Source organism: Numenius arquata, chromosome 16, assembly GCF_964106895.1.
Source record: "Numenius arquata chromosome 16, bNumArq3.hap1.1, whole genome shotgun sequence".
In the NCBI taxonomy this organism is placed as follows: Eukaryota; Metazoa; Chordata; class Aves; order Charadriiformes; family Scolopacidae; genus Numenius; species Numenius arquata.
In genome coordinates this window covers 12,676,059-12,696,867 of record NC_133591.1, presented here as the reverse complement: position 1 = coordinate 12,696,867, position 20,809 = coordinate 12,676,059, and the positions used below count along the sequence as shown (strand labels likewise).

The 20,809-nt window shown below is 41.0% G+C and overlaps 1 protein-coding gene across 3 annotated transcripts in view; it reads right to left on the bottom strand.

Annotated features, from left to right (window-relative positions):
• The window catches only part of TAOK3 (TAO kinase 3), a 94,227-nt gene that overhangs the window by 46,472 nt on the left and 26,946 nt on the right, over positions 1-20,809 (bottom strand). For 2 of the 3 annotated variants that reach the window (XM_074159843.1, XM_074159844.1), the window contains exons 1-2: positions 4,948-5,067; positions 605-676 (exon numbers count right to left, since the gene is read on the bottom strand). In XM_074159843.1, coding sequence (XP_074015944.1) covers positions 605-676; positions 4,948-5,067 — 192 coding nt within the window. Of the gene's footprint in view, positions 1-604; positions 677-4,947; positions 5,159-6,358; positions 6,458-20,809 lie in introns of those variants that run through there. The other variant, XM_074159845.1, reaches the window with a different exon arrangement.

Here is a 20,809-nt window from a genome sequence, read left to right as displayed (position 1 = left end):
GCGCCACAGCATGAGGCAAGTGACATTTGGAAGACCTCAGCACGTGTGGAAGAGCAACAGGTAACCAAGGAAAAAGGAGTTTAAAACACCCCCGTTTGCTCCTAACAAACACGTTCTTTACTGCACATGAACCCACCGACGCGAATGAACAACCCAAGTCCAAAGCATCACAACACAAAGAAAGAAGAGGAGCAACTAACAAGCAACAGTTGAAGCGAGACTGATATTCTGAGGAGAAGGTCTATGCAATTTCAAATTATAGATCCTGAAAAGTGTTTCAAGTCAGCTACGCATTTCAGGTGACACCTCAAAGAACTGTGATTATGGTTCCAGTAGCCATCATGCTCTTAATGCACTTATTACTGGAATAGCGCCCCTAGAAGCATTCTAAATTCCCGTTCCCTTAAACTGAATTATTTGTCAAAATTTGCATAAACTCATTTTCCCTCCACAAACCTCCACGCTTCCTACGGTAGCGAGCAACAACTACAGCATTAAAAAGCTGGTCTGCTGATGTCAAATGAAATATGCAGCTAATTTCACTGTTCATTTATATTATGGTTGCAACAGTTTCTGCATGCAGAATTGACTTTATTCCTCTTACCTCATTCGTTTGCTTTCCACTATAGGACATTTTCTTGACTGCCACCACCTCATTAGTGTGGGAATTTGTAGCCTGGAGAAGGGAGAAAGAAATAGATTGAAAAAAGTTTCAGTTTTCTACCTCCCCATGGAGTGAGCTGTGCCTTTGGCAAATGCAGGCTTTTTTTCTCCTGTACTGCACACTGGCAAGCTCCTACACTTCAGAGACATCGTCCTCGTAGTAAGATTTACCAGAAAACTACTATGACACTTTTTCCTGACTTCATCTATCTGTCCATACCCTCTGTTCCTCCCTCGGCCCTTACTGTGCTTGCTGTCTCTATTGATATGCAAAGGCCCAATACTGCACCTACTGAGAACACACAAAACACAGTTTTATTGGAATTGCAGTAAAAACAGGGTTAGATAAACCTATGGAAAAATGTTTTCCAAAGAAACAAACAAACCTATGGAAAAATGTTTTCCAAAGAAACAAACAAACCTATGGAAAAATGTTTTCCAAAGAAACAAACAAACAGGTATATCAAAATCTTTGTAATTTAACCCACAAAACCCATACAACATTGATATTCTCAAACAGCTATTTCAATTTCCATTTTCAAGAAGAGGCTTTATTCTGGAATTTATCTCAATTGAAAAAAAAAAAACCAACCAAACAAAAACCTTCCTTTCACTGCACAAGATTTTAGTTTTACAATGAATATTACTCAGTCGGCAAAATTCTACTTTTCTGCAGCCTGTGTGACACTGGGACAGTGACCAGAAGCTGAAAACTCAGTTTTGGAAAGAGCTCTACTTGTCTGGGTTGGCACCAGCCTCATTTCTGCATGTTAAGGACGGAAAACTTGAAAGTCTCAGTCTTAAAAGAGTTGTTGAAATGCCAGTACCTCCAACCATTTCCCATTTTGGGGACAAAAAAAATTAGTGACAGTTAAAAGCTTAGAATACAATAGAAGCTAAATGTGGTAAATCCTTCTTTCAGCTGCTTGAGAGGACGAGCACTTTCAAGCAATGTATTAGTGAAAGACATTCCATGATGCATGCAGTGACTTTCAAAGAGAAATGATGTTGGGTGACCCAACAGAGCACAGGAACTACTGAAGGGAGCTGACACACTGAGACTTTTCACAGCACACACTCCTCCTCCGATGTGTTCGAGAAAGCCAAAACCAGTTAACTTTTGGGTAAGGCCAAACCCTTCCTAACCACTCGTCATTCTGATTCAGCACAGAAAAGATCAAGAGTATTTACTCAAACAGATGAATTAATGCTGGTGTTGTAAAGAAATTTCCCAGTATTTCTGGCTGTTAGAGTAATTCCAAGTATCTTCACGCGAATATGGTGTCTCTTATTTCAGCCACGGGTTTTTGCCCAATAACACACTGCTGTGTGCTTACAGCTGTGGGTGAAGTTCTTCCTGCACCAAGCGCATGGGATCCTCCTGCCTGGAACAACTTAAAGGGCTGCATGAGCACACTTGAGAGAAATACCCACTCTCTTAAGTGGTTTTAGCCATACTTGTAGATCTTTCGTGAAAACTTGGCAGAAAACAAGCACGTTTTGCTTGCAAAATCTCCTTCCCACTACCCTCATCTGCTTTATCACTTCGCTGTATTTCAAACATGGATATAAGTATGTTGGTTTTGATGAAAACTATTCTTCTAAGTCAAGTGCAAAATCAACTTGGTTGATTTCGAGTCAACTTAGCATCAACTTTAAAACCTTAGGCAAAGCGACGTGTTTTTTTTTCTTAGCCTTCTGATATATGAAGCATGATTTCTTTCAAGCAAGAAAAGAGATTTCAAATTATCTTGCTAAGCCTTGGCAATAGTATACCAGAAAACAAAACAGCTTGCAAAAATTGAGCTTAAGTTGAAGTTAACACTAGAATAATCATCTTAATCCACAATAACAACAGTGACAAGATACAGATCAATATATTTGCTGTTTGTAGTGGTATCAGTACCAATTTAAATAAAAAGGTCAAAGAGATGCAGCAACAGGACAACAATTCACGCCCTGCCCTTCTTTACCTATCTGGGGTCTCTTCCCCATTCTTTTAGATGATTTAGAAAGTGCTCCTCCTTCAAAGGTTTTTTAACCTATTCTCCTGTTTTGATACCAAGCACATCAGGATCCCTGGAAATCTTGCCACGATGATCCAAGATCTTATTCTTGGCCCCTGTCTTACTCCAAGATGCCTAAGAATTAAGGGCAAGAGAGGCTACAAAAACTTTGAAAAAGGGGGAAAACCCAAAACAAAGGTGCAGAGCATTCCCTGCACAGTAGGGAAAAGCTCTCAGATGACCCACACAAAGTAGTGCACAGCTAGAGACCTTCAGGTGAACGGATGGACACCGAAAACTGTAAACAGGCAAGATGCTGCTTGTGCTTTATGTACAGAGCGGGGCAAGGCAAAGGCTCCAAAGAACTGGATCCAAAGCACTTCATGCAACAGGAAGGAAAGCTTAAGTTTCAAACAGTGGTGAAGTAGTGAGGATGTATCACAGAAAAGTGGTGATGCATCTAACTACTATGTTACTCCAGTAATATTACCACAGCCATGACTGCAGTCACCATCAAGCTTGGAAAATGCAGCTGCTACCTTCTAAACTATATTTTACCATTTTAAAAGTATATTCTACCTTCTTAAAGTACATCAGCTGCAGTTTGGCTAAACTCTCCAATGTTTTTAAAGCCCAGAGCAGTTAAATAAAGCATCCAGGGAGAGAAGGAAGAGAAGCATCAGTGAATCGCAGGTCTTTCACCTAACGTTAGTGACATCTCAGCTCTAAGCCTGCTTGGTGGACTAGACCTCCAACACTCCTCATGCTCTTCCCCTTGAAGCATTAGGCACTGCAGAACACCAGAGATGAATGATAAAGGCAGCACCTTCACTACATCTTTACCCTGAAGCATTCCACGCATCTTTTCCCTTTGGGTTTGAAATACACTGGGTAGGAGCTGCCTCCTCCCACCTATAAAAAAATGCTTGATCCTTCTTATGGAGTAGATCAACATGTACTGTAAGTTTGACAGCCTCATCCTCTTACATGTGTAGTACATTTGACATTATACTTTCGCCAAGCTGTCACTTACCCCAACATCCAGAAGTGCCAGTCTCACTGTCGACCATCCCCATGGTAGAAGCACCCCATATAATTATGGCCATACTATACATTGAGGAATTATATTGTTATCCCTCAAAACACACACGCACTGCTCATCTGACACACAACATCAGACTCCTCTCCTGTTCTAACAACAGTTCCACCAACACCTCCATCACTGTACACAGCTATAAAGAGTGAACTGAAGGGCTCGCAAATAATTCATGCCAGCTACTGCCAAGGTTCTGGAGCTACAGGTGTGAGGGCACTCATTAAATACTTCAGTGTCTGATATTCAGAAATCTCAGTTCTAGTGAGCTTGATCTTCTGGAGTGGCAGGCCATATTATCAAGCAGCTTTCATTTGACTGATGATTTTTATCAGTGAAACTAAAATAGAATTCACTACAGCAACTGGATTACAGTTATTTCCAAATCTAGTATTTTGAACTTGGCCTTGTTTGATACTAATTGTAAATGCACTACTCTTCTCACTTTCCAGAGTAAATTCTCTTGACTGTATCGATTAATGCAATACATCCTTCCCACTTGAGTTCCTATTCCTCTTGGGACTTTCTCTTTGGTTTTGCCACATAAGCATTTGCTGTTGAAGATAGTATGTTACAAGATGAACATCGGGACAAGAAGGTGGCAAAACAAAGTGATATTTCAAAAATCTCTCTAACTTCTAGATTATCAGAGCAGCAAAGAAATAATTCAAAAATCTGAAAGCAATTTGAGGCAACTTCCGCGGTATCTTTCTCCAAGCAGCCACGATACCAATTCATTAACAAAGTAGCTTTTAACTCCAAATGCACTTTGAATCATTAATTCACTAGATCTATTAATTTGCAATGATTTACAAACATATGAGCACCAAGTAGAGTATCTTGAAATTCCAGTTTGGCAAATAAATTTCCGACTGGGTTCAACTTTCAGCATCAGACAGCACAAGGTACCATATACTTAACCTCAATGGTCGGGTGCACTATTAAGACTAGAGTCAACTGCTACTATAGATACAGCAGTAACAGTAAAGAGCTCAGGAGTGCTCTGGAAACACTTATTTTTTGGGATCTCTGGAAACACTTATTTTTGAGATGTGTTATGAGAAAGCTAAAACACAAAGCCCTAAGGGCTCAAAGAACACTCACTTTTACATATGCTGAAAAATGTCTAAAATGTCACTGAAAATGGTTCCGTTTTCCAAAAAGGAGGACAACAACTATACTTACAAAGTAAACTGCTCCAAAACTTCCATGTCCAATTTCATGTAAACCCACAAATATTTCTTCAGGATCATCTTTGTAGAACAGGTCAGCTATTTCTGGGTCCTTTGGCACCCCTTTGCGCATGTTGAACAGTATTAGGAACTAGTTCGCGCTTTCAATTCCCAATCAATTTCTTCCTTCATCGACAAAGCAGTTTGTAGACAGCGTTCAGCACCTGCTGAAAAAGTTCATCTTTAATCTGTTTCCTTTAGGGATGTTTCTGTTCTCACTTCTCTGACAGTAAAATAAGAGGAAACACTTTCAGCAGCAATAGACTTCACTATCGTTTCCTTCAACTAATACTTCTAAATTATTAGTCCAATTTAGATCTACAGATTAAAACGCATTCAGAACACAACAGCTCTATATCTCATACAGGAAGCAAGCGCTGCAGTTACAGTAAAGTCCACTTGAAACAAGAGTCCTGTTGCTACGCAAAACATCCTGTGATAGGAGTCTGTTATTCTTCGCGCTGGTCCCCAAATGTGTCAGTTTTTAGACTATCACCCTTGTTCCTCCTACTTTTCTCTGCTGTTTGTTTGCTTTGTTTCTCTACTCCCACTTGCCAGCTGGTGCTAGTAGAAAAGTTAGCTTCTGTTCCACAGAAACACTTCACAATCATATGATTTTTATTTATTTATTTATCCAGTGCCACAATACAGCTACTGGATGGCAATGGCTCCCAGGTCACAGAATTGGAAAATCCTGGACTCTATCATGTAAGGTAGATCTTTACCTCCTTAATGTCTTTCTTTAGCATAAGCATATAATTAGACAGCACAGAACTGAGCTGCACTGAAATGAAGATTTTAAATATTCATCCCAAAAATTTTATTTATGGAAAAAAAAAAAGCATCAGAAAGTTTCACATTTAAAGCATTCTGAAAAATCTGCACTGGCTCATTAGACACTGGTGCGCAAAGCAATGACGGATGCCTTTCCCCCACTGCCTCTGACTTCTGAAGCCCAGCAGATTATCTGCAGGTGAGTCAACCGGAGGAGCTTCCAGCAACAATCTGGAGCAAGTCTCAAAACTACTTCCAGATATGTAGTTTGGCACCTCGTTTATTGAGACCCCATCTTCTCTATGCATAAAAGACTTCTGAAAACACAGTAAATGATATAAACCAGTGTAACGTCTAAAGAGAGACCAGCTGAAATTTAGCAATCGGGTAAAATTAAAACTGAAAGACATATAAAAGGCTTTAGAAGGTTTCAGACTGCAAGTGTCATCCAGATGGAACGATGAAAGCAGAGCAGAATTTTGGTCTGGGGCTGAGACAGTCTCCTTGGCTCAGGATGGTAAGTATTGGAGCAAGAAGCCTGACAAACTGCGGTTCGTTAGAGGTGCAGGAAGCCCTGTGCTGGAGCGTACCTGGGTCACTGTGGCACGAAGCATGCTCTGCGGCTCAGATTCCTTTCAGCAGCATTGTCCTGTGCTCTCGGCCCCCCAGACTCTAGGCGCTCTCTTATTCTGCAAAGGAAAACAAATATCGGTAATTCGGAAAAGTATTTTAATTTTTATGCCTTATTCTAAATACACAAACCCACTACATCTAGAAAAGACCACCCATTATCACAGCAAAAGCACAGTGGATGTGAACGATGGCTCTTTAGGTGAAGATATGCGCTTCCCGGGTTCCATAATCCTCTGGCTCGTTACACAGCATTATAAGATGGGAAACCAGGAAAAGAGATTAAATGTCAAGTTCTTTGACTTTTATAAAGACTCTCAGGAGGTGCATGAGTTTGCTCTCAGACTACGTTTTTTAGATTGCCTCTAAAAAGGCACAAAGCTCACAAAGCTAAGTCTATCCTTCAGCTCAGTACGTTACACATGATGCCATGCAAGACTTGAAAGAAAGTCCTAGGCATTAGTAAGTCAAACATTGTTGGATTCCATCAGGGAGAGAATAAGCAATGAAAAGATGAAAAAGGAGGGCAACCAGTTAGACCCATCAGCTGAAATTGGGTCTGGATTGCTCACAGGTAAGGATGCGACTTCCTGAGCACTCAAGTTCAAGGTACGGTCAATTTGAGCAAGTTCTTTCAGTTAAAGTATTGAGTTAACCAATCAAGAACACCCCAAACAGCCTCAGCCACCTTCCCAGTGAAGTCAAACACATTGAGGGCTTGGCATCATCTTGCCCTCGTAGAAAAGGTTATCGTGTAGCCACATCCACAGGAAAAACACCTCACAAGTAGAGCACACTGCAATAGTTATATTGCCAACATCTGAATTAATGACAAACAGGCTAACTCATCTTCTCATTTATTAGCAAAAAAACATATGAGCAAAAAGTTTTCCTGCTGGTAGCTAACATGACCAAAAAATGATATTTTTCTCGACTGTTCTCAAATAGCTGTTAAAAAGCTATTTGAACAGCTCCAGAAAAAAAGATCTGCAATGTTGAGTTTAAAAAAAATAAAAAAATATCTCAAGTATAAACTAATGACAAAAGCCAGATGAGCAAAATGATTATTCACTCTCAGCTGATTGGCCTCACCCAAAGGTGCTATATTTACTCCGTGCCTGCAGACAGGGGCAAAGAATGCAGTATTTCAGGTCTGGCGTTCTTCAGCCAAGTGAAAAATCCATTTGGCTTTAGAACAATAAAAACAAACTGACGAAGAAAACAATTTATCTATCTCTAGTCAAATGAACATCTCTGCCATAAAGTCTGCGCAGCTCTAGTATCCAAGGATAAATCAGTATTTAAAATGAGAAACTAAATGTCAATACTTAAAGTTAAGCCCTAAGTAATAATGTCATTCTCCAGTTGGGACAGATGTATATAATGAGGCTGTACAATAAGTAAATCTTTCCAGCAGGACTGTTATTTTCCAGTAATGATTATCAGAAAAACTCAGGATGGAAAGCGTATGAAGAGTAAGAGGAGTCCTGCAGATTTGAACACGACCACCGACTCCTCCACACCGTCCCCTCGAGCTTGCGTGGCCTCGCTGGACAAACACCAGGAATCCTTCGCGTGGCCACTTTTCAGCACAAGATACAGCATTCGGCCACAGGGCAGCGAAAGACAGAAAAGATCCCAATCACACCCCTCGGAGGTACGCTGGCAGGTCACAAATTCTTAATATTACAGCTCTCTTCTTGACACGTGAAGACTGAAATAAAGATGGTTTAAACAACGATAGAGCATTATGGGAGTCGAACGTCACTAGAAAAACTCAAGTTCAAGGCATGGACAATTCAAGCAAGTTCCTTCAGTTACTAAACTGCTGAATTAACCCATCAAGAAACATTTTTCTACTAGAAGCCTGATTTCTTTCAAAAGCACACCTACGGCAGCATGTGAGACTCTGCCCATTCTGGCGACCTCAAATGAAAACAGCATTAATCACACCGGCAGTGACTTAACGGAAATGACAGGTGACTCAAGGTTTTCAGAGCTTGAGAGATCAGCATTCTTTCAGATAAGGCCATTCGGAGATGCTTCAAAACCGCCTGCCTAGAAATGACAACTCTCAATCAACAGTTACTAGCAAAAATCCCTGCCTTGGAGGACAAAGTGCTTGTGCCCCATTTCTGAAACTCTGTAAGGTGTTCGGAAGATGGGGTGAACTCTTGAGAATGAATTCAGTATCAGAAATGATGCTAAGAAAAATACTGGAAAGATTCTCTATGAAAAAAAATCCCTAATGAAAATTACAGAACATATTATGAAAACCAGAAAAAAAATAGGGGGTTTTTTTAAAAGCTTATGACTATTCCAGCCAAAATTGGGAAACCAGTTCTAGACTGGACACATCTATATGGCGATCTCTCTGTCCCCCAGTAATGTCATGGGCAGAGGAAAGCAAAATCACTAGTTAGTTTAAAATTCTGCTATTTATGGGAAATGTGCCAGGCAACCCGTGTCCTGCCCAGCACAGAAGTGTCCAAAGCGAGAGGGAAACGCTGAAGAACTGCATTGAAAGCTACAAGTGCAAGATGATTAGGTCCTTAAACCAATGAAGCAGTTCTGCATGGAGCAATCTGCTGCACTCCTCCTCCTCCTCTCCCACCTGTCACAGAATCACATGGTCTTGGAAGGGACCTCTGGAGATCATCTAGTCCAACCCCCTGACAAAGCAGGTCCACCCAGAGCAGGTTGCACAGGAACGTGTCCAGGCCGGCTTTGAATGCCTCCAGAGACGGAGACTCCACCATCTCCCTGGGCAGCCTGTTCCAGGGCTCTGCCACCCTCACAGGAAAGAAGTTCCTCCTCATGTTTAGGTGGAACTTCTTATGTTCCAGTTTGTGCCTGTTACCTCTTGTCCTGTCACTGGGCACCGTTGGAAAAAGACTGGCCCCTTTCTCTTGACACCCACCCTTTACGTATTTATAGGCATTGATCAGATCCCCCCTCAGTCTTCTCCTCTCCAGACTAAAAGGACCCAAGTCCCTCAGCCTTTCCTCAGCAGAGAGATGCTCCAGGCCCCTCATCATCTTTGTAGCCCTCTGCTGTACCCTCTGCAGCAGTTCCCTGTCCTTCTTGAACTGGGGAGCCCAGAACTGGACCCAGTACTCCAGATGGGGCCTCCCCAGGGCAGAGCAGAAGGGCAGGATGACCTTCCTTGACCTGCTGGTCACACTCTTCCTGATGCACCCCAGGATGCCATTGGCCTTCTTGGCCACAAGGGCACATTGCTGGCTCATGGTCATCCTGTTGTTCACTAGGACTCCCAGGTCTTTTTCCTCAGAGGTGCTCTCCAGCAGGTCAGCCCCCAACCTGTATTGGTGCAGGGGGTTATTCCTCCCCAGGTGCAGCACCCTACACTTGCCCTTGTTGAATTTCATCAGGTTCCTCTCTGCCCCACTCTCCAGCCTGTCCAAACACAGGAGATCCACTCGTCAAACACGGGAGCTCAGGAACGCAATCCAGTGAACCCCTCTGGACAGAGCGGGTAGTTATTTCTGTAGTTCTGGCCCGTTGCCACCTTAGCACTGCGTTTCAAGGATTCTTTACTCCTCGTTTATGCTAAACGGCACAATAACCTGGTGCTTTTCATGGCTGGGGCAAGAGGAGAGCAGGTCTCATCCTGGAGTTGACGAGATGATGGTAGAGAGCATGGGAAGAGTCAGGGCAGGAGGCAGATAGCAGCACGCCACTGCCTGTGAGGGAGGAATGATGAACTAGTGACTCACAGACTGAGCCCTGGGTAATGCTGGAACAAGTCTCATCACTATAGCTAGCAAGCTTTTTTTTTTTTCTAAACAGTGTAAAGAAAAGCAAAATTTCCTCAATCATAACCAATCCTCACATTTAAAAAGCATTCATTACTGCTTTCGCTACATGTTTTTGCAAAAAAAAAAAAAAAATTCTCTTGCTACCATTTATGACCTCCAGGAGCATACAGCAACAGAAAAGACCTTGACCTGAATATAAAGGAAGCAACAAAATATAACTGGGAGTGCCTTTAAGAAGAGCTAAATTACCCACATTTCCAAACATTCCATGGATCTAAAAAACTACATCCATGAGTAAGACGACTTACACTTGTGCACTCAAATTGTGTATTTGCTAACGAGAAGCCTTCACGGAGCACGGTACCAGAAGAGTTCAGATTTTTACTTTTTTTCTTTGTCAGGTTCACTAAGTGACCAGGAACTCGCCCCGCATCCTTCACTCACACACTTCACCCTACAACCATCTCATCTCCAACACTCCAATAAAGCGCAAGCATGTGCCTTGTGAAACGCAGCTTGAATCACCTCTCACAACGCTATAGGCCCCTTTCAAATGTGTGCAGAATTATATAAACTTAATTTTAGTTCCCAACTACACCACGGTACTTCCCAAAACAAGGACAAAGTTTTCCACTTCAGGCAGAAAAACAAACTACAGGAAATAGGGTGGAACAGCAGCAGATTCCACTCATAGGAGTGACGTGACACGGCTCATGCATTCATTTTTAGATGAAATAATTTTTTTGGGGGGGAATAATTTTACACCACAATTCTTTTTCCAGGAACGACAAACACAGAGTTCCCCATCTTCATTTCAGTCTCTAAAAAAAAAACCAACAAAAAACACCTCCAAAATTCTGGAAGACAATATTAAGAAGGAAATTCTCAGATAAATTCAGCCGATAAAAACTCTTCCAAATAACAAACCTTTTGAGCTCAAAGCAGGCACATGCTCAAGTTCCACTGCAGTCCTCACACATAAACTTATATCGTTTTGTTTGTTTGATTTTGGGTTTTTTTTGTTTGTTTTTAAGAAGTAGGAGCTTTTTTTTCTTCCCTTTAGCTAGCGAGGCCATACACAAACGCTCCTGCAGCTTGTTGACTCACAGGCAGACCGCATTCCAGGATGAACCGTCCATTGCTCCACAGAAGCCGGGGCTTTGGCTTTTTGAGAAATACTCTCAACCTCCATATTTTGAGCTTTTGAGCTCAAAATTGATTGTTAGGAATTACTTTTCCAGCTAACATTATGTAACCGAAAGCAACAGACGTGCTTTTTCCTGCTATATTAGCACTTAGTTTATTTTAATGCTTAAACCAGTCAGATACACATATCTGGTATATAAATTCAAGCTACTTACAAGTTTGCTGACAGCGTATACAAAAAGCAACTGTACTACAGCCTTTGTTTGCTTAAATTAACCACAGATTCCAAGCCACTCAGAAAAGATTTCACTTTGGTCTAGAAGCAGCAAGTCATCTCATGTCCTTTCTGCAAATTTCTAAGCAGCGAAGCGATCCAACTTGTATATAAGAGAAATGGAAGGTACCCAGTGACCTACAGCAGCAAAAAAAAAATATTTTTGAGCCTTTGAAAACGCTCTGTAGGTACCAGGATAGCGGTTCCCGAGGGCGTGTGGCAGGGGGTTAAGGAATCAGGAGAGTCTGAAGGAAAGCTGGATATCGTAACCAGAGCATAAGCACAAGATGTGCCTTGTCATTGGTAGCAGCAGAGACTCAGCCATTAGTTCCTCAAATACTACTTTTTTCACTCTGCTTTTCAAATAAATAACTTCCCAGAACATTCAAGTCAATCACACACACCGTTTTTATTAACGTTTGCACAGAAGTTGGATGCAATCACAGCTCGTCACTACCTACAGCTTCTAAAAAGAACTTCAAGTATTTTTCTTTGCCAATATTCAGCTCAGCAATCCACTTCAAACATCATCCTGACACAGACACGCTTGGGTTCAGTCTTCTCCAGTGCTCACACGTGCACCGGGTCGTAGAGAGTTAATAAGATTACTCATGCTAAGAAAACCCCCTGAATCAGAACTTGACTAAGGTGATCACTGTGCACAGTGCCCCTGGGATATGAAATTAAACTAATAACTTGCAGGTCTTATCGTAGATACATACTTTCATTGAAGCAAATTTTTCCTGATTAGGAGCAGTAGTTTCAAAGGAAACATTGCTCCATTTGCAACTCCTCTATAACTACTATTTATGTATCAAGAATAAGACAACAAATGACAAGAGTATGAAGTCCAGAAACATGCCAGCCTTCCAAAGGGAGCTGTACCAGTCCCCTTCCCTGGAATTCCTCCTGACAAAGACACACCAGCTACTGCAGGAAGCTTCGGGATATAGGACATGGCAGAATGCAAACGAACCAAAAAACTTCTATAGGTTGTCTTTCTTCTTACTCTCCAAAAAGACCTGATGGCTGATGTGTGAAGTTTCAGTAATTGCAGAACAATGAGCTGAAGTAAGGAACTAGTAGCACCTACGGCACTGATCCATCTTGACCCGCAGCCTGATAGTAACTATAATCCTCAGAAAAAAAATAATAATTCATTTATGTTCTCGTATATGAACATACTAAAGAAAAGCATGATATACAAGGTAAAAATTACACCGATCCTCTATTTTCCCAAAAAATAACATTACTCAGAATTGTGCTGTGGAGGGAGTCTGGGAGGGAAACACAGCACACAGGAACCCAGTGACCAGAGGACAAATGTACCACCAGCGCATTCCATAGGCAGCTGCAGCCATCGATACCCCAAATTCTGACATCTCAGTGAGTTCAACCATCCTTTCTGGGCACAAGCAGTGTCACAGGTCAGCAGAAACCAGAGGTAGCAGCTGTTCTGAAGGCAACACCCTCTTCCAAAGTGCCATCTTCCCTCCCTGCAACTGATCCGAAGCTCACGACTGAACGAACATTTCCATAAAGACCCGCACTATTGGTCCTACTGTAATTTGCCTCATTAAACTCCCTCCAGGCAATTTTAAAACCTGTGAAATAACATGCTTAGTTTTAGTTTTTGCTTTTTACATTTTCATCCAATGGCTGAAACAGGCAAACACCTAACAGACTTCCGATACACTCTTTTAGGTCAACTGAGACCTTAATCGCACACTTTTTTGTTTTGAGCACTGTGCAGCCCTTTTGAAGTAATAAATCCAGTTTAAGAAGGGTGTCTGTAATTTTTCTCTACGGTAACCACTTCTTCACACCCCAAAACTTCTATGAAAGCAGGTAAAGGTCTGACAACCAAGGTGGTCTTTCCCAGTAACACATTCTTATAGACCATTTTGTGACAATGGAGCCTTTTCCCCGCCTCGATGCATAACAAAGAACACCACTTATTTACTAATGGCTTTATACAACTCTACTATTTTCATTACCTATGAAGTGGAAATATTTATGACATTATCTGCTACATCCACAGTATGGGAACAGCACAAACAGAAGGACATCTGGTGTCAAGACAGCATTCCAGCTCAACACTCAGGTGCCCTTTTTTTTTTTTTTTAGACAGGTTCCCCAAAAGAGCCTCAAAACTACTGCCAGAACAGCCCTGTTTTGCTATGGGCCATAAAGCAAAAGTTGCGGGGTTTGTTTGTTTGTGGGTTTTTTTTTCCTCTCTCCAAGGAACCTATGAATAACTGTAACAACAAAGTTAATATCAGGCAGCCTTTGCCCAATACCCACATACGTCAAAATTCAACAAACGACAAGCCACTTACCTTCTCTCTGCTTTGCTAAATATGCATAGTTGTAGTAACCCAAGATCGCGGGTAAAATATTTAAAAAAAACCCCACACTTTAAAATCTATGATACTATATAAAAAAATAATAAACCCCCTCTCCAAAACCAAATGAAAAGCCTGGGCTTTATTTAACAAGTCAAACAGCATCATTCTCCACAATAGGTATATAATGAAAAAGCAAAACTTCACAGCAAGAGACATTGGGTGATGCTTCCCAAGAATTTTCCAGTTAAATTTAAAACAGTTTAACGAAAATATGGATGCCCTTATTTTGTTTAAGAGTAATTAACACTATTACATTACTTTGACCAGAACCTGTATTTTCTCATAAAATCTAGGCTGCATTATTAGTGTTTTGCAGGTTTATTTCACAAGATTAAAAACTCTTCAGTCATTAAATAATCCTTGTGTATTTAAAAGACAGGAAAGAAAAAGGTTTCTTGCCCTGAACAACAGCATTTTGTAGTATTTCAGCATGGTACCCTTGAAATAATTCAGGACTACTTCTGGAAGGGAGGAAAAATACTTGAATCATTTTAAATCCTAATGTGCATAAGGCCAAATAGCATCATATGGAGAAATATAAATTTCATCAGATCTTCTCATCAAAACATCTCTGAAACATCACATATGGGGCATGAAATTGAGAAAATTGCCTCCCTGTTTTCATCAGATTTTTCCTGTAGCATTTTCATCAGGCTCCTCATCATGTTGCTTAAAAGACAGTGAACTCCAGACAATTATACATTCATGAGTATTATGCTGTGTGCTGCTCAGAGGCAAAAATAAGTCATCAAATTTGTTTATGACAGTCTGAAAACCAGCACACTCAGAGTTTCCTACCTATTAATGTAATGGCCTCCAAAGAGCTGTATCCATTTTGTGGTTAAAGCTATTTTTAGATTATTTTGAAAGAGTTTATATTTTGACCATCACACAATCAAACAACAACAACAAAAAAAAGACAGCAGCCGGATAAATCCATTCCCACAGCTCTCCAGAGCCTCCTGGATGATGCTGTAGCAAGAGCTGACCTTCTCCAACTCATCTGCATTAAATTCAGACCTGCAGGACCAATACTGCTGCCACCAAAGCAATCCCTGTGGCCACCAGATCATTTAAATAGTGAACGTGTAACCAGGCTGCAAATATATCTCCATCTGCATTTCAAGCTCAGTTTTTCAGAAATGTAGGAAGTGACTAATGTATATTATAAAAACTCTGAACACTACAAAAATTCTATGAGTTTTAAAATTAGTTTTTGTATCGTTACCTCAGCATGACTTTGATTTACCCCTTAGAGTAAGGCAACAACTGCAAAGATTTGACTGACTTTAACATATAATTATGCTACTGAACAGTTACTCTGTGCTACTCAAGGAAAAGGTGTGTTTTAGCAGAAGGACACAGAAAGCCTGTGATACCATTTGGGGCAAAAAAATGATTTCATTATGTAAGTGCAAGATAACAAATAAGATCCTTTAACGTAACAATGTGCTAGTGCAGTTATGTAGCTTCTGTCATAACACTAGCTGACTTTGAAGAAGTAGGTTTCTATTCAAAAAAACTGTTTATTCTGCTTTTGCAAGAAAACGTAACTCAGACACTGATTTTCTGGAAGCTATACCAGACTAAAATGGGCCAAAAAGAGTAGGTCCTTAGGCAGTAGGAGTTCCTTAGGTAGTAGGAGCCTGTTTCAGCCATTGGATGAAAATGTAAAAAGCAAAAGGCAGTAGGTCCTTAACAAAAAGTAAGAAAACAGATGCAGACGGTACTCATGGAGGGGAAAAAAAAAAAAAAAAAAAAAAGGCATTCTCTGGTCACAGAGGGTCAGAGTACCTCTCACAACAAAACAAATTGTGATGTTAAAATTTTTTTTTTCCTTCTGTCTGAAGAGAGAGGGGAATGTACACATCAAGTATGTTCTTCGCGATTCTAAGAAAATCCATGGATCTTCATTATGAGCTCACAAACCTCTCAGTTTCTAAAGAGAGTGAGTTGCATGGTGTAGCATACGTTGCTCATCCTCTCCAGCGATAATGTTTAGAGAGAAAGGCTTCTGAATCCTGAGGCCTTTCTGATGCAGGTTTAAGCAGCAGCAGAGAGAGTTCCACCAATCTATTTCCCCCAAGACGTATAGTTTTCGCTGTGTTATACTACCCCTCGCTCCCCCCCGCCTCTGCCCCATGAATCTCTCCCTGCCACATACTTCTCCTTTTATAGATCTCCTTCCTTCCTGCTGCCGCTGTGGCACCCAGCGATAACACTTTAGGAAATGGCCTTTTTGACTGCTACAGTCTATGTTTTAGCTCGGTCCGCCCTCCGTGACTGTTTGACACATCCAGCTCTCCTCCTGACCTATTTACAGGCTCCACTGCAACCATTAACATCTATAACAGGAATTTTTTTCCACACTCATATCATGAAAAATGGCCACATCTGTTTCATTCAGGTGTTCAAAGTCTGCTTCAGGAGTAGAATTAAACATGGAAAAAAGCTTATTTTGAAAAATCCACAAAAAATTCAATTTCATTTGGGAATACTATTATTAGAAAACGACAAACTTAATCTAGCATGTACCAACCAAGACAGAATCAGTCATTAATATTACACAACTTACCCGCTGGCTTTCTAAGGTTATTCTTTTCTAGCATATGCATTTTTTATTGCTAGTAATAAAAGACACACAGAAAAGTGAAATATGGATGTCTAAAGTCCAAAACATCATTACTAGAATCTAATAATTGTGTAGAAGAAAAGAGTGCTTATCCTCTATGAAAAGAGCATTGGACAGCTGAAAATCTGGAAAGAAAAGAGGATAGTGTGATACTTTTACCCATCACCCAGAAAGAACTGAAGGTTTGCTGTATCAGCCATCACGTTGTTGCTTATGACATGGTCCTTTTGCGGATACCTCTTCTTCAGGATCATTTTAACATCCTTACAACAATTACAGCAATTATTTACATGCAGCTGCTATCATAGAAATGTGAAAGTATCAAATATATTTTTATCTCCCATAATGCAATAAACCATCCATGAACACCACGAGAGCATCCCACTTTGCAGAATACACTAATAAAATGGTCCAGCAGCCTCTTTTACAGCTGTATGCATTTAATTTCCTGGGCAGCCTCAGTGAAGGCAGCAGTTCCTTGGTGTGCAAGGCAGAGGTAAGGCTCTGCAGGACAGGAGGACACCACAGGAAGGATCGCGCAGCAACAGAGTTTTTGTTGTTACCTGGAACCCTCGTAGGGTGTCCGTGTATTGTTGTCCCTCAGAGGTTCTGAGGCCAGCACTGTCATTGCTTTACAAAATACAGAAACCAATAAAACAAGAAACAAAACTTGTTCAAGGTCATCTAAGGAATACAGCAACTACAAATAAAATAAAATAAAATCCGAGTTTTTCAGATTAGGAAGAGCTGGTGCAGCAATCCCACTGAATAATCATCTGCTGCATTATTTTTTTATTTTTTGGCTCATTTCCCTATCACACACACTCCCATAGGAAGCTGGTTTTCTGGCCAACTGAAGATTCATAAAATAAATCACCCAAGATCCCCTAAAGATCTGAATAAAAGCAAATAAGCGTATCAGATTTATAAATACACGCAACCTTTCCACGGTATTCATTCCCGCAGTGCCTCAACACCACCAGCAGAGAGATTTCCTCATCACCAAGGACCCTGGATGTCAGGCAAACGCTGCTAAAGGAACCCCTTCACCCGCAAGCACTTTCTCAGCTGCTCTCTCACAGGGTCGGCACAAGCCAAGGCTGCCCTGAGCTCCTGCGAAAGGACTGACCACAAAAAAAAAAAAACTCCAGGGAGTTGGACTAGATGATCTTTATGGTCCCTTCCAACTCTAAAAATTCAGTGAAATTCAGTGAAAATAAAAAGCCTCCCTGCTCGCCCAAGTCCTCTCCTGCCTCACAGGGTTACAAACTAGTCACTGAGTGATACAAGTAATGATGCTTGGTCGTACAAACTGAAAAATAAAGTATTTTAACAGGCATTTACTCCTCTTCCTGCCCCACACCTGTGTCCTCCTGTACTGGTGGGCACGGGACCAGCACCACCAGCACAAACCACTGGGTACCTCTCTTAATTACTGCTGATCCAGCTTTTCTTCACTAAGTTCGTTTCGTGATGGTTCCAGGTCTCCAGGGATTTTTTTCATAGCTTTTGCTATTTTAGGAACAAATATTAAAGGCACAAGTTTCCTCCATCTTCTCACAAGTTCACTTAAGGAAAAGCACAAATACAGCTGTTATCACACAGCTCCGTTTTGGTGATTATGTTTTATAAAGAGCTGAGCCACACACTTGGAGGAATATTTATATTATTAGGGTCACAAATTCATATTTGCATCTCTCCTGGAACCTCCGTCAGCTCTTTTCTGAATGTACACAGAAAAAAATATGTTCCATATTAAAACACATATGCACAATTTTTTTGGGTTAAAATTAAAAAAAAAAATCACTGTATTGCAGTCATATACTGTTATAGGTGCAGGAGGCCACCTTTGTTTCCTTCAACTCTTTTTCAGGACTCTAAGACACTACAGAAGGAGTTTCTGCTGCCGTTTCATTATGCAATGAGTGTGCTAACGTGCACATCAATCCAGATCTGAGGTATCTCGCATCACTAACGCGTGTTTCTCACCACAGCCCCCGTTCCCCAAATTGCTTCCGACCTCCTGCAGAACCCGGCCAGCATCACGGCAGCAGGTTATCCCAGTCTTTGGCAGGAAGATTTTGGTACAGCCCCAGGAGCTTTCCTCTATTCACACTCCATAAACTGAAACTTGGGATTCTAGAGTACAGCTCTGCAGCAAGTTAAGCAGTTTTGACTAATTCAGATAAAACTCAATTGTAACCTAACTGCATTACACATCTGTGCTTCTCTGTGCTGCTTTGGATAACTCCATCTCCATTTAGCCAAGGCATGAAAACCACCCAGGGCTTCAGGAGACACAAGTTTCTATCTGCATTTCATGAACTGCTATCAGCAGCAGCCTCCCTCCCCACCACACCAGCACCACCGATTCTCCAGCCCCACGCTCCCTCCATCGAGAAGCTGATCCAGAAAAAAAACCAACTCAGCAAAAATGGTTTATTTTCTGGCCAGATTTGTTCCCCTCACTCCACATCTCTCCATGCAAACAGGAATAAGCAGCCAGGGGCAGGAACTGCTTACGCCTGTGCTGCCAGAACTCTCAAAAGAGGCTACTGGAACACCTCCACTGGAGTTTCGGTCACAAGGTTTTCAAGAAAAGTGGTAATTTTGGGCCACCCATTTCTCAAAACATAATGAATTCAATACCTCACCCTGAAGCCTACACACACTTATTTTTTCTCCACGAGGAGGTTCCTAGGTGGTTACTGAAGACTCTGGCAGCTCACCAGCAGAGTGCTGCCATCACCCTTCAGGAGACAACTATAATTTCCTATAATTAATATACTGTTACCACCTTTTGCTAATTCATTGTACTTGACAAGCTAGGACAATAATTGTGTCGCTAATATGCTCGTGTATAAGACGGGAGGAGACAGTAATTGTCTCAAAGACAACACTGAAGTCGGAAATCCTGTATCCTCCAACTTGCAGAGCAGGCTGTTGAGAGAGAAAGAAAACCCACCGTGAATAATTGCACCAATTTTCAGCCAGGGTATAATTGGGAATGACCAATGGCTCCTACCAGGCAGGAGAGCAGAATGGAGTAAGGGAGATGACACACGTCATATATTGTCAAGCATATCAACTATGAGTTCCAGAGTAAAACTGAAGAAAAAAATAAAAAAATAAAAAGACCGCTGAACTGAAACAACTATTTTGCTTTAGCAGCCAAAAAACTCTGAGTTAAGACTGAAATTGCATCTCACCGTACCGTGCCATCGTTCCCATTATATGAGAATATGCAGCACTCAAAGACTCTTCCAATACCTGGATAATGGAGAGGTCCAGTCTGCAATTCCAGCCTTAAGTCTTATTTTCTTGGGATTTATCAGGTCACAACAGACCCTTAATGTTGCTTTAATACAGACTTTTAGCACCTTTAACTAAAATAAAGCTTTAAATTAGAACTGGAGGGCAAAAAAAGTCTGCTTTACCGGCACTGGAATCGGGTGTTTAAGATGAACTCAGCTCGTGAAGAGCCAGCACTCTGCAGGTCACTTCAGAGCCTTCTTCAGAGGAAGACAGTTTTGGTTCCAAGGGAAGGGAGATCAGCAGAAGCAGTTGGTGAAGAAAAGAAACAGCCACCTGGGTTAGGAGATGCAAACTCACAAGAACTCATCCCCTCAGCATACTCTTTTTTTTTTTTTAATTAGCATTGCAGTCACAAAGAATCAATATACAGTTTTAAGTGACATTAATTATCATTTTAAATAATCTATGCTTAAGTTTCATTTTTCCACTTGAAATTCAAAATGCAAGTTTCAGTATTGCATCTACTCATGTACAGGCATATCCTCAGATGAGTTTTAAAGTACTAAGATTTAATATTTCAGAATGTTAAACCCAGAGAGAAAAAAATTATCAGTAAACAAAACCTACTTAGTGTCCTAAAGAAAAGATAGAAATAAGGGTAAAATAAGGAATGGGACTAAATTCCTCACAGGCAAAGAAAGTAGACTCAGTCTCCCAGGACCTGGTGAGTCCTTTTAGGAAAAAGGGGAAGGTAGATCTCCATGGCAACAGAGTATTTTATGAGATACTTTAGTAGTGCAATATGCTGTGCTATGAACATAAGAGATAAGGCGAGAAGCAGTTCTCTTCCAACCAAATAGAAAAGCTTTTACTAAAAACATGGAGCACATTTCTGTTTGCTGTGATTGCCAGTAATG